The sequence below is a fragment of the Tamandua tetradactyla genome, chromosome 3 (assembly GCF_023851605.1).
Source record: "Tamandua tetradactyla isolate mTamTet1 chromosome 3, mTamTet1.pri, whole genome shotgun sequence".
Lineage (NCBI taxonomy): Eukaryota > Metazoa > Chordata > Mammalia > Pilosa > Myrmecophagidae > Tamandua > Tamandua tetradactyla.
Window position 1 is genome coordinate 150,555,930 of NC_135329.1, and position 15,086 is coordinate 150,571,015.

Below are 15,086 nucleotides of genomic sequence, written 5' to 3' on the forward strand. Positions count from 1 at the left end.
TGAGATTGGTGCTCTAAATGTGCAGGCTATGAATTACATAGGGAGAGAAGGGGGGGGCACCTATCTTGGAAACTCTTGAAAAGGCTTTCTGAAGGGAAGGGATATGTGGAGATTTGAAGGATAAAAATAATTTAGGAAGAAAGCTGGAGGTGTGGATGGTTATTCTTGCCAGAGAGAACAACATGTGAAAGGGTGTCATTAGAATATGGAATATGAGAGAATCTGAGGAAAGATGAAGAGGGCAAGGACCATGTCAGGAAGGGTCCATAAGCTATATTAGGAAATCGGTCATTATCCTGGAGGCAATGGGGAGCTGCTGAAGGGATTTTTAGGGAGTAAGTGGTCATATTTATGTTTTAGAAAGGTAACTCAGAAGACAGTGTGGAGAATAGATTTGAGAGGGACAAGCCAGGGAGCAGGGAAACTAATGGAGAAAGTACTAGATTAATTTAAGGGGGACAAGAAAATGGTGGACTGAATGAGGAAGGGGGCCTGAGTGAGAATCCAGAGAGATTGCCTAGATGAGATGTTTAAATCAGATTAACTTGAATTGGTGGTTGGATGTCAGAGAGTGGGGAGAAAAAGGATTCAAGAATGGACCCCAAGTTTTAGTCTTAAGCAGCTGTATTTATCAATTTCAGTTGATTTTTCACTTTGTTTCAGTCGTTTTGGTAACCTGATCGAAGTTTACCTTGTGTCAGGAAAAAATGTGGGGTATGCCAAGTATGCAGATAGAATAAGCGCTAATGATGCCATTACTACTTTACATGGAAAGATCCTGAATGGGGTCAGGCTTAAAGTCATGCTGGCAGATTCCCCAAGAGAAGAATCTAACAAACGGCAAAGAACTTACTAACTCTTGAGGTAAGTTCTTTTTAATCTGAATTTTAAAAAATACATTGGCTAGATAGTATAGCAAGAAGGATATATTTGAGCACTTTAATTATAAACTTTCTTTTTAGGGATTTGAAACCCCTTTGTCTTAAAATTTTGCTGACAAAGCCACAACCAAGGGGTTAATTTTACAATATGTTGTTTTAAGAATTAAACTTACTGGAAGAATGTTTTACCCTTCTGTAAAATAAAGTCAGAGTTCAATTTAGAAAAGGAAAATGGTTACTTTTTGCTTGTGAATGTCTGTTGGACTTTTACTATGTTTTAACTAAATTTTAAAATAAAGATATTTCTAACCATTTTTAACTAATGTCTTGGGTTATGAATTGAATTAATTTATAACAGTCTTTATAAATAATGTTTGGACTTTTTACTAATGAAATGCTTTAAAACTAATTAACATAATTTATCTTTTTTAGATCTTTTGAACTTAAATGTTGGTATTTTTCTGGTCTGATATTTATGAGTTTGTGCATTAAAAACTACACATTCAGAAAATATTCTCGTATGCATATGTATTTAAAGAATGAACCTGACAACTCAGAGTTACCAGAAACTCTACTGTTTATTCTAAATAATGATGCATATAACCATAGGAATTCTTTTTTATTTTATTAGTTTTAAAAACTTGATTAGTTTTCAAAAATTAAATCTTAAACTGCTTTTTCTTTGACCGTAAATTTGCCTGTGGTTTGGAGAAATAGTCTTTAAAGTTAGAAATATTCAGCTATTTCTATTTTTTATTTCTAAATGAATTCTGAGTTTCGTGGGAACCTGAGAATTTCCTTACTCCACACACAGCATCTTCCCAAGTTACTGCATCAAATGGTAGCAATTGGCCAACACTTTGCATTCAATTTGAAATTTGAATTGTCTTAAAAGTGTCTCTTTTTTTCACTATGGGTTTTCTTTCCAATCAGTTATATGAGCAAGCAAGTATCAGTAAGACTCATCATACCTTACTTCTGATGATCCTTCCTCTAATAGAGCAAATCAAGTGATTTCTTCCTCCTTCAAACTGGCAATAGCAGATACCCAAGATTTGGGTAATCTTAATTTAGAAGTTTTTAAATGTTATTGAGTAACAAAAATCACTGTAATTGCTCCACACATGGTTAGAGCATAGTTTTTAGTACCACGTGTTTTCCCTTAAAAGTAATGTATATGACACCCAATTCTCTACCTTAGAGGAACTGCACATTCTTCAGCCAGAGTAGTTATAAAAATATAAATCTTACAATTTTTCCCATTATCAACTGTTAGGCATATTCAGGTAAGGGTAGAATTTTGTGAGAATTAGTTGAAGGTGAGTACGATATAATTAGTTTATTAGCTATGCTGATTTTAAATATCTTCTAATTGCAGCATGGCTTTTAAATTTATTTTGTCACAGATCTTCTATTTACTCTGGACTCCATGAAGAAATTCTTCTACTTTGTTGGTACATTAAATGAATATATTATCTTATTTAAGGTTCTGTAAAATACTATGACTTTTCTAAATTTTATATTATTGTGATGGGTGAAGATTGTTGGGAGGAAGGACACTTTTTGTTTATTTCTTTAATTTCAAGAGGACACGAACACAGCTCATGAAGATAGGCTTCTTTTGTCTTTGAGGGATAAACCTAAGGTTAAGTGAGCCACGCTTAATAAAATAGGAGGCAAAAACTAGTCTAGAATATAATTTTGAAAGTACTTGAGTTTGATTTTTAATGAGATGGATCTGTTATAAAAAATATATTTGTCTTTCTATTTGAGGGGATTAGAAATTTTAGTATTTCAGAGCATTTTGATTTTGTGTTCACTCACAGAAATTTCCCTCTAGAAATTCAGTACCTGCTTGCATCATCCTTCTGAGTAAGTTTGGTTTTGTTATTTTGGGGCATCTAAGATAAACAGATAACATCAATTTTATTTAAATAAAGGAACAATTAGAAAATGTTAGGAATATTATATACAACAGCTATTTCCTTTCAGGTGATGATTTTCATACTTGTGTTGTGTTCTTTCTACAGAACAAAGACTAAACAATGACATAATCCTCAGCTGACTGACTGAAAATGTGACTGGACGCACTCCCTGTGGACAGTTGACAGCTTTTTTTTTCCCCCATTAAAACCTGATAGTCTGTGCACAACATTGTTTTGTCTGGGGGGCAGGAATTGCTGACATGTATTTTTGAATCCACACATTAATGCTAAAATTAATTTAGTGGTTGTTTCTTAGAGCAATATGATGTTGTGTGTAGCAGAAATAAAGTTTTATTGCTTAACTAAACCATGCCTTATTTATGTGAAAAATCAGAATGAAAAATTTGATAGACAGTGAGTACTTAAAATTTTATTGAATAACATATTTCATTGATTTTAAGATGCATATTTTTTCACATTTTAATACATCTGAAATTGGACACACCTTGATAGCGATTGTGTGCCACAGTATAGTTGACAACTACAAAAGAAAGGAAATTTTTTTTCTTTCTTAGAAGAAAGTAAAGTAGTTCTTTCAGTCAGTTGCATCTTATATTCAATAAAATATGGTTAATTGCTACTCAGTGTACATATGCAGTGTACACCTTTACTCTAAAGACAAGAGCCCAAAGTTATATCATTAGAAATATTTTTATTATTTTTTATTTTCACTTTTTAATTTTTTAAATTACACCAAAATTTGATATTTTTGAAAGCTCTTTTAAGATTATAGAGCAGCAGGGTTAAAAGTGAAAAAATTAAAAGTTATGGTGGATAATAAGTTAAAATAAATCTTAGTGGCTTTGGGGATGGACAGTTTTCCCTAAATATATAAGGACACTCCAAAAATATTACAAATACCAGATATATATAGAAAGTATAGTTAATTTCAAAATTAAAGATTAAAAATTTCATTAGGAACCTACTCTGCTTATATTTTGAAAACCCAAGAAAAGAAACTTTTCACCTCTCAAGGTGATGGATGCTTATCTGAAAAAGGTAGATCTAAGACAAGAACTTGAAAACCCCCCCCCAAAAAAAAGCCATCGAAATTGATATGCAGTATTTAAGCCATCACTTAATTACCCCCTCAGTATACCTTTTACATCCTAAGTTAAACTAAGAGTAGTGAAAGATTAAAATCACTGAGCATAATAGAGTATTTTATGCTACAACATCTCTCCACTGAACAATTTAAATCACTTTTTTGAATCAGTAATTTGAGTAAATTTAGATAAGAAAATTTCTAGTCTTATCCTCCCTGGCAGGACTTACTAAATGAGAATTGAACCAAGTATCTTTCTGTGGGCCACAGGGCATATTTTAAAAAAAGGAAGCAAATGCTGTCTTTGGAAATAAGAAATTAATGGGGAGAGTTGAGGATTTATTACCAACAGATAGATTTATTTATCCCAAACTCAATAACTGCACATAGTTCAGTTTTTACAGATTGAAATTGAATTAGGCCCTAAAAGTTACCTGACTCTTCCACCCAAGTAATACCTGAATTCCCTTAAAAATAGTCCTACCAGGTGAGGTGATTACTCCAAATAGTGTAAATGAAACAGAGCCCCCTATATCCTGCTTTAAGTCTATTGCATATTTGGTTAATCATCATAATTGAGATAAGTTTGATTCCCTACAGTTTACACCCATTAGTCTTTTAAGGTTTTCACTTGAGGCATATAAATGTTATTGAATTCTCACATGGTAATTATCATATATCCAGCCCTCCATAGTTTTCTGTTCACATTAAATGATACTGGTTTCTCCAACATTTCTGAAGTTAAGTTCAGCCAGCCAATCCCAGCATATAGTTGTGAGTTTGTATAGATCTATTTCTTTGAATACTTCATGTATGGTATTGTATAATACCTCTGCCTACAAAATACTTTTTTGCTTTTTCATTGCAATCTTCCGACTTGTTTCCTCTCTCTCCCATTTGCATGTCTCAGTGAACAATGCTTATTTTGGTTTCGGTGTATACTTAATCTGAATTCTCTGAATAATTTATCTTTTGTACTGCTTTCTTATCTCTTCTAATTGAGCCCTAAATCTTCCTTTTTAGAAGTCAGAATGTGACATTTTTCTTAAAATGAGGAAATTCTGAAGCCTAAGAAATAGAATCAAGCAAACAAGTGCTTATATTTTCACCTAAATGTTTACTTCTCAAATATATTTTGAGTATAAGTACATAATATATGAATGTTTAGATAATCTGTATATGTCAGTTATTAAGGCTCAATATAATAGGGTTTTATTAGATACTATATATTTTAATTTATAAAAAAGATGCTACTGTTCTATATAAGTTATCACAAAATTTTTAAAAGAATGGTAAACAGTACAGATCAAAAATTTCTCTCTCAAGTATGTGGTTCAAATAATATACCACATTTAAAATAAAAACTAGTCAAAATTTTCTTATAAATTCATTGACCCATATCTTGAATGGGTAGATTACAGGTGCCAAAAATAGCTATCATATTTGCTGTTTCTAGAGCATCATCTCCTAAACTATAATTCTTGAAATACTAATGTCTTGAGAGAAGTCGATGAGTGTTTCTTTGGAAAAAATTGTCATTGTCAAGTACATTCACAAAACATTCAGTTAATCTTAGCTGCAGGTTTCTTGACCTGGGGACTTCTCAGAGCCTTTAATATATTAATGAACACCATGAATCTCCATGAGAGGACCATAGTGTTCACTCTTTCCAACCTTATTAGACCTGTGAATGTGTTTTTAGGAGCAACATTACTAACAGGCACTGGTATTCGAAGGAATATATTTTAAGCAAGATTCTTCTAGAAAATATATATTTTTTCATTCATATCATCTGGTGTGGTTTTATTTATAAGTTTATTTTTATAACTTTATATCCTACCCTATATAAAAAATTAACCAAAAATACTACAGAAATTATTACTCTAAAATCTTAACTTTTTCTGAATTTTATTCTGTTTACACTGGGCCCCTACTCAATAATTTATTGTTTGGTTGTGTTTGTTGTTTGCTTATTTGTTTTGGGTACATGGTCTGGTAATTGAACCTGGGTTTTCTGCATGAAAGTAGCACTGAACCACTTGTGCACCCACAATTCAATGAATTTTGATGGAAAATAGAAATAAGGGATTTTACCACTAGGTGGTGATAAACATTGCCACTCAAAAACAGTGAACTGAAAAAAAAACAAAAAACAGTGAACTGCAGCGTACCAACATTATTTAAGGCACTGGGCCTGAAATGATAGAATTTGTCTTGTCTAAAGCAGTGGTTTGTAAACTTTGGTGTGTACAGGAAGCATCCTGGGTATTTGTTTAAAATATAGATTCTTTCTGCAGGTTTGGAGTGGGCCTCAGAAATGCATTTTTCTTTTTTTTTTTTCCCCAGGTACTTTAAATTTTATTCTGCGGTCAGCTAAACTGACAAAAACAAATATTTTAACACATTATTTTGGGATAATAAAGATTACTTTTACTACATTTTCTCAGGGGAATGGCACAGACATTTTGGGACATAAGAAAAAAACATCATAACAAACAACAATCATTAGCAGGGCTAACCCTGGGGATATTAAGGACATTTTCACTTTTATCACACATAGAGGAGATCACATAACTCTGTGTTTCCTTTACAAGAATTGTGTTTCCCTCACAGGAACTGTGATCAAATTTCCCTTTGTTTTGATAAACCACCCACCTCTAGCAATGAGAAATTTGGGGTATGCAGTCTTGTGCAGAAGTGCATTTTTCAACAAGCTCTTAAGTGATTCTGATGGAATGATTGATAGTGTTCACTTTGCAATATACTGGCCTAAAGAGATTCCATATATTGGGCCTTGGGTTGGACTGTGTACAAAGTGAGGCATTAAGAAAAGTTTTTATGTCCTTTTACCATGGAAAATTTTCAGAATTGTGCTTCTGCTTTTCCCTTTGTTTAATGTCTGTAATTATGACATTGAAAAACATAGGTAGTCTCATAAATGAAAGGCCAGCTTTTTCATGTTACTAATTTTTTTTTATGTTTTAAAAACATGGGGATTATTTGCTTTAAGTCATTTGAAGCTGCCACCTAATTTTATTTTTTATTTACATTCATTTTGAAGTAAATTATATTAACAAGTTAGTTATTCATTAAAAATATTTTGGCTCTAGAGAAGTACCTAGGTATTTGTCATATTGTTTTAAATGGTAATGAAAATACTATAATGTCAATGTCTAAAAAGCAGAAATAGAATAATCAAAAGGGCTGGAAATACATTTATATGTATGTGAGTATTCTTGCAATCCTAAAGTAATTCCTCTTGTAAAATGAATACTTTTTTGGTGCTCCCAAAACCCTGTTGATTTATAATTTATAAGTGTATTTTAATTTTCAATAACTTAAATTAAAAATCTATGAGGGTAGGAGCAAATGTAATATTTATATGGCATTTTCATCCAGAGTTGTAGCCACATACAGACTTTATTTCTTTTATTCATGAATGGTAAGCTCTATTAAGAGTAGTAGTAATTACTTTTATGTATGATTTTCAGTAAAAAGAAAAAACATAGAGGTCATCCTTATTAGATAAGAAGTCTCATTTTAATATCTGAGTTCTAATAAATGGATTGCATTATTTCCTTTTCTAGAAACAGTAACTCAAGAACACATGGATCGTGGGAACTGAAGGTATAGTATTGCTAGGGAATCAGAAATACTGAGTTAAAATATGAAGTTGATGTGTATTCATCAGAATAACCATGCCTTGGCTTTATTTAATATAGAAAGAACCTGATTTGAGAAAATGCAGCTCCCACTTTATTGTGGGAAAGTTACCAGGACCTGTAAAAATTCATTTGGGTGATTATTACAGGAAAAGGAAGTTCTTACTTCATACATGAATTGTAGCCAGTGTTTGGATATCAAGGTTCATGTGAACCAGCTAATGTGCAAGTTAACAAAGGCTGCATAATCCACTGTGGCAACCATAGAGACTGCCTTTCTGGCAATCAGTAATGCTACAGAAGTGGTGGAAAGAGAGCAACATGGAAGTGTTTTAAGGAAAATTATTTGTACTGGAGATATTCAAATCAGGAACTCTGTGAACAGGCAAGAACTGTTTTCATAGAAATTGGAGAAAATATCGAGCACAGAAAGGCAACCATAGTGCTTACTTACAGATTCCCCTGTGAATTTACAGTCTTTGAAATTTCTTTCCTCTATTTCGGTTTCTAATTTTGTAGGTAAATGAGTTACAACTAAATGATTTTCTTGCTCATATATTTATCTTTTCCAGCATTAGCTAGGTCACAGAATTCATTAGCAGAGTTCTTAAGGTTTGTTTTGTTTGTTGTTTTGCCTTATTTTTTGTTTTTCACTTTTTAAAGCTAAATTAAGACATCTAATTGGATTGGGTTTTTGGCTCTAAGAAGTAGTTGGTTTTTGAATTCTTACATTGTTGACCTATTGGCAAGAAAGACTTCCTTCTCCATGCAAATTAGTACATTGGTAACTTAAAAAATATAACTGCCAACATGCTGTTATAAGGAAGGTAGAGAAAGAAATCATAGTTTTTTACTTTTTTTTTAAAGATGACAGTTTTTTACTAATTGGACTGACTTTAAGAGGAATCCATAATACTTGCTGAGATTACTGGCAGACTGGTATACTTTGACGAAGTCAAAACTGAACCAGCAGCTGCAAAAAAAGGCTATACTAGAAGAGACAGCTCCTACTTGGCTTTATCATCACAAATTCTTACCAGGGTTCATCTACCATTCAGTACTGTTTTAATTCTGTCACAAGAAACTTCTAAAAGGGATCATCTCCTTCCATTTTTACCCTAAGTTTGGGAATTTTAGGCAATAAGGAGTCTATACCAGGCACTGTAATGTAGTCCCATCTTTCACCCAATCCAATCTTAAAATAGATCTCACCTCTGACAAGAAGAGCAATGCTGAATGACAGATGGACCCAGAAAGATTTCTTTGCTACTGCACATCAGAATACTTACAGCAGCATTAAAAAAATTTTTTTTCAAATGTATTCTTTCCATCTTGTTTGTCATAAGAACTTTAGTCTTTATCTATTATTGCAAGGAATTCCTTCTTCTATGCCTTATAAGCCACAGGCCTCCTTCGATTTCCTAGAGGAATGAAATGGGTCAAACATTTGGTGTCCACCTACTGGATATTGTACCAGCTTCTCACTGGATTATAAAAAAGCTGAATCTTCAGTGCCTGACAATTCCTCCACAATTGACCTAAGTAAATCTATCCTCATTCAGAAGTGAGTAACTATAAATGGGCAAGAAATTTGAATGGGCACTACACAAAAGAAGGCCAAGAAAGAATGGCAGTTTCTTTTTTTTTTTTTGGCAGAGACAGGGAGAGTTTGGTAAATTCCTTATTTTTAAAAGAAATAAAACATTCTACTTTTACCTTGATAGTTAAATGTAAATTTAAATGTCTTTATTACATCTACTGAGTATATAAAACATTAGTCATCAAGGAAATACAAATTAAACTACAATAAGATATCCTCACACCCACGAGAACAGCAAAAATTAAAAGTATTAATAATACCAAGTTTTGATGTGAGTACAGAGCAGCAGGAGTTCTCATATGGCCAGCAGGAATATAATTTGGCTCAAAGACATTAAATAATGTTTCATACTATCTACTAAAATTGAATATGTGTATTCCCTCAGCTCAGGAGTTATACTTCTAGCATATATGCAACAGGTATGTATATGTGTGCACCAGAAACCATTCAAGACACTTCTTAGCCATATGATTCATAGTAGTCTCAATCAGGAAACAACCCAGTGTCCATCAATAGAATGCATACAGTGGGATATCGTACAGCAGGAGCTGACAAATCACACAAACAATGCTGAGCAAAAAAAGTCTGCCCTAAAAAGAAAATATATGTGGTGTGATTTCCATTTATAGAGAGTTCATATACAAGCAAAACTTTTGTGCAGCATGGAATGGGAAGGGTCACCAAGGCAGCCAATGGCATGCTGATAATCTTTCTTTCTTGATTAAGATAGTGTCTAATGTGCTAACTTTTTCTTTCTTTCTTCTTTTACTTTCTGGAAACACGTAACAAAAATCTTCCCATCCCAACCCCTCCCAAGCATGCCATTCATTGGGATTAATCACATTCACAATGTTCCAGTAACCACCTTCCATTATTAAAACTTTCCCTTCATCCCAAACAGAAGCCTCATACTCATTTTACATTAACTTTCTGTTCCCTACCCCTGACAACCTATACTCTGTTTCTGTCTCTATGAGTTTGCATCTTCTCCAGAATTTTCTTTGTAATTACTTGGGGCTTCAACTTAACCTCCTAAATTTGTAACAACCTCTTTTGCTTGCTTGGACACCAATGTAACTTTTACAGCATATTCAAACTATGTTCCTATATCCTTCCTTCCCCCTACCTTTATGTAGATCTTGTCACAAATCCCATGTTTATACATTATGTCCCAAACCATTGATTTATCATTATATTTTATGCATTTACCTTATAAGTCCTGTAGAAAGTAAAAAGTGGAGTGGCAAACCAAAAATACAACGATACTGGCATATATATTTACCCATGTGATTATCTTTAGTAGATATCTTTTCTTCGTGTGGCTTCAGTCATTATCTATTGTCCTTTCCTTTCAACCTGTAGAACTGAACTTCCTTTAGCATTTCTTATAGGGCTGGTCTAGTGGTGACAAATTCCCTCAGCTTTTGTGTACCTAGGAATGTTGTAAATTCTCCCTCATTTTTGAAAGACAGCTTTGCCACATACAGAACTCTTGGTTGGCAATTTTTTGCTTTCAGTACTTTAAATGTCTTCCCACTGCCTTCTTGCCTTCCTGGTTTCTGATGAGAAATCCGCACTTAATCTTACTGAGGGTCCCTTGTACATTACAAATTATTTCTCTCTTGCAGCTTTCAGAATTCTCTTTTTCTTTGGCATTGAATAGTTTGGTTATAACATTGTGTTGTATGGACCTATTTGGGTTTATCCAGATAGGAGGAGTTCAATGAGTGTCTTGGATGTTTTCAGCTAGTATTTCTTCGAAAAATTTCTCTGCCCCTTTCTTTTCTTCTGAGACCCCCACAGTGTGTATATTGCTCCACTTGATGGTGTCCCACAGGTTCCTCAGGCTCTATTTGCTGTTCTTCATTCTTTCTTCTTTCTGCACCATGGACTGGATGATTTCAATTGTCTCATCTTCAAGTTCACTGATTCTTTCTTCTGCCAGCTCCAATCTGCTGTTGAACCCCTCTAGGGAATGTAATAATTTCTGTTACTGTAGTCTTCAGCTCTGTTTTGTTCCTTTTCATAATTTCCATGTCCATTGATATTCCCTTTATGTTCATCTGTCATTTTCCTGATTTCCCTTAGATCTTTTTTCATGTTCACCTTTATCTCTTGAGAATACTTAGGACCTTTTTTTTTTTTTTTAAGTCTTTGTAATGTCGCAGGTCTGATCCACCTCACTGATGGTTTCTAATACTTTAATCTTCTCCATTGTCTGAGCTATCAATTCCTGTTTTTTGTGTGTGCTTTGGAATTTTTTATTGAAAGATTTTGATGTTTTAGTGTGTTATTGCTGGAATTTATACTCTGGGCATCTATTCCTTAAGTTTGTGTCCAGGTAGTATTATGACAGAACTTTCCTTGAAGCTCAGGCGCTAACAAAAAACGGCGGGGAGGGGTAGGGGGGGTGGCAGGAAAACACCTTTCCCAGTCTTTGCTGATTGATTTGTGCAAAATCGCTCCTCCAGGACTTATCCATAAAAAGAGTTTAGAAAATACCTCCAAGCCAAAGTATAGGGGCCTCCATGATCCGTTCTGCATATGCATCTTGTCTTGGGCATGTGCATGTGGCCCTTGGAATTCCCTCATTTACACTATTCCAAATGTCCCGTTTTCCTTAGGAAACAATTAATTGTAGTGTGCCCTATAGCAAGCAACTCCTTGCCCCAGGTAGCAGGACTTGACTGCTCTCCCACAAAGTTCTATAGGAGAGCTAGATGCATATCAAGTTCTTGGCTGGCCAGTATCTCAGGCCACCACCAGACAAATTGGACCATAAATATATACTCCCAATATGTGTAGTAGGGTTCTTCTGCTCCCTTTGGAACCAAGACCAGGGATCTACACTGGGAACGCTGTTCACCAAATCAGTGAGGAGTTGGGGAATGGGCAGCCAGAGTGCCATGAGATCCTACCTCTTTTAAATGGCCTTTTTCTTGATTTTGTGCTTATCCTGTTGCTGTAATCCTTTAACTGTTTTCTGGGGCTCTGAGAAAGATGTTTGTGCCAGTTCTTGCTGATTGTTCAAAACTTCTTTGGGGAGATGGAGCTTTGAATTGTCTTACTCCACCATCTTGATCGGAGTGTTCCACAACAACTTTTTAAACAACTATACTCCATGGTTTGTGCACTTTTTCTGTATTTATCTGATACTCCAATTAAAGTTTTGTTTTTTAATGAGTAAAGAAAAATCAGCAAGAGGTCATTGTGACAGTTCTGCAGTGAGAGAGAATAGCATTGTACAAGGCATATAGAAGAATGTGCTTTCTTTTTTTGTCCAATAGATATATAGCAGGAAGTAGTAGAAGTCATCTGCTTTGGTCTCCACTGTGGTGCATGAGGGCAGTATGATGGCAAGGGGTCAAGAGAAAAGTAAGAGACTTGAAAAGGGGGTATGGAAGAAGCTAGATAAAAAGGAAAGAAGCTGAATTAAAATTGTATCAAGCCAAAAAAAAATTGCATAAGGACAATAAATAACACTGGAGAAAACCTAATCCATGATTAAGAATAGTGAACACCAAACTTCTTTGTAGAAGTATGGGGGTTCTCATGAGTCCACAAAGGTTAAGTAGAAGGGGTTGTTCCTACCTCTTCATCAGCCGGAGCAGAGCTGCCTTCATCAGTGTTACAGATTGTGCTTTATAAGCTTTATTTAAGGGATACTGCAACTTAAATAAATAAGTCAAAAACACTGAGTAAAAAATACTTAAAAAGCATCTTCAGATGAATATAGTGAGAGAAAAATTACAAATAAAAATGGCCGATCACAGAGATTTATTCTTTGAATAATAGGTTTTCCCAAAGAAGACAACATAAAAAAATGAAACTAATCACTTTTAATAGGAGAAATCTTTTTATCTAAAAAATGCTCAAGTCTAAAAATCTACTTCTACACATTAAATGCCAGCTGGAATGGAGCAATGGCTGTAGAATTTTGTAGTTGACAGTTTCTCCACTCATGACCAAGTTGTGAAGGTAGCAAGGACATTCTCTGTTATGCAGCATACCACTCATCTACCCTTTCTGGAAAAAAAGAAATTACTTGAATATGATCACCAAGCCACCAAGATGAATCAAAATCAAGAACAAAAGAATGAGGGAAAGGTCAGTTGGTGAGTATTGAAATCAGTGAAATTTTTATGATAATATAGAAAATTGTTGTAAATGCATTTTTAAACAGATTTATTATATGATTTATCTAATCCAAAATTTTAAGTGGGGTTTATAGCCCCAGATTAAGTTAATGAATGTCAAGTGGGGTGGCATGTGGAGGAGGGAGTAAACTCCTTATCTTTTGAAAGAAAACTTAAAACTTACTTTTTTTTTTATTTTGTTAATTAAATGTCTATTTAACAATTTTTTTAATCTGTTAAGGCAATTAACAATAAAATTAATAATAGGATGTGTACTGTCCAAATCCTTGAAAAAAAACAAATGGCATATGTGAAGAAAGTCAAAAGAAAAAGAGAAGCAATCAAGACTAGAATTGCTTATATTCTATTAAAAGTTTAATATATGACTTGTTTTTGTTTTTTTTGCTTTTGCTTTTGGGGTGCATACACTGGGAATTGACCAGGATCACCTACATGGCAGGCGAGCATTCTACCACTGAACCATTCATGCACCCTAAAAGGTTAATAGATGGTTTGGATTTAAAAACAAAATATTCAGAGTTGCGTCTTTGAACAACTTGCCCTTAAATCAAATTCTGTCATTCACACAGAACACAAAAATTATCTCAGGTTACAATTTAAGGGGAAAAGTGTAAGACCAAATAACAGAAGCCTATTCATTAATAAAATTACAATCAGTAGTGAAGATGATAAACCTTAATGTTTGTGTACAGGATAAAAAAATTCAAATATAGAAGTAGAAAGGGCTTTAAAATATTGTAGGGATTGTGGTGGAGACCTTAACACTTACACGTTTGTTGCCTATTATGACACAGATCAAATAAAGGGGGGAACTGAAAAAAATAAAACAATAAGCAGATGATACAGCTTTTTCTTAAAGGGAATAGTTTAGAAATCAGAGAGCAACAGTGAATGGCAAAAAAGGCAGCATAAACCCAGAACAAATTCCTAGCTTCTTCACATCAAATGATTTAGATAGAATACATAAAGATATATATATATATATATAAATTATATATATATATATATATTTTTTTTTTAAGCTTGAAACATGTTCTTTCCAGCCTCTTTTTCATAAGAACTTAAATCTTACTACAAGGAAATCCCTTGCCCTCTTTTACCCTAAGTCGAAATCTGATAGGCCTCCTTGGATTTCCTTAAGAAATGAAATGGGTCGAACAGTTGGTGACCACCTGCTGCATATTACATCAGCACGAGTGGACTGTATAAAAGCTGAAAGCAATCCTTATAATTCCCCTGTAATATATTTTATATATATATATATTTTTTGGTATACTGTATGGTGGGGTCACAGTTCATTCTTTTTCCATGTGAGTATTCCGTTATCGCAGCACCATTTGTTGAATTTTTGTTTGTTTTGGGGAGGTGCATGGGCCAGAAATTGAACCCGGGTCTCCCACATAGCTGGCAAGAATCCTACCACGGAATTACCCTTGCACACGCACGCACACACACACACACGACCGTGCAATGCATTTTAAAGAACAAAAGTTGTACAAGCCGTATTTTTTTTTCACAAGGTAATAACTACCACATTAACCTGGAAAATAACAAATAACCCTCTTGAGCAGCCAATTTATCAAGAAAAATTGAATGCAGTAAAATGGAATGAAAACAAGAATGGCAAATAACACATGGAGACTTTGAAAAATAAATGCTAGCCTCAATTGTATATTAATTTGAACATTTTTCATGAAATATCAACACAAATTTAGAAAATCTACTCAACAAGAATTAGAAAATCTGAACAGATTAA

At 33.8% G+C, this 15,086-nt stretch overlaps 1 protein-coding gene across 8 annotated transcripts in view; it reads left to right on the forward strand.

Moving 5' to 3' along the window:
• The window catches only part of RBM45 (RNA binding motif protein 45), a 33,025-nt gene extending 21,481 nt beyond the window's left edge, over nt 1-11,544 (forward strand). Inside the window, exons 9-12 of one of the 8 annotated variants that reach the window (XR_013172897.1) lie at nt 664-864; nt 2,708-2,753; nt 7,499-7,538; nt 8,779-11,544. Coding sequence is in view for 5 of the 8 variants with exons in the window: in XM_077154275.1 (XP_077010390.1) it covers nt 664-856 (193 nt within the window). In the remaining 3 variants the exon portion in view is untranslated. Of the gene's footprint in view, nt 1-663; nt 865-2,287; nt 2,336-2,707; nt 2,754-2,911; nt 7,478-7,498 lie in introns of those variants that run through there. The other 7 variants (XR_013172895.1, XR_013172896.1, XM_077154275.1 and 4 more) reach the window with 7 other exon arrangements.
• The last annotated feature ends 3,542 nt before the right edge of the window (nt 11,545-15,086 follow it).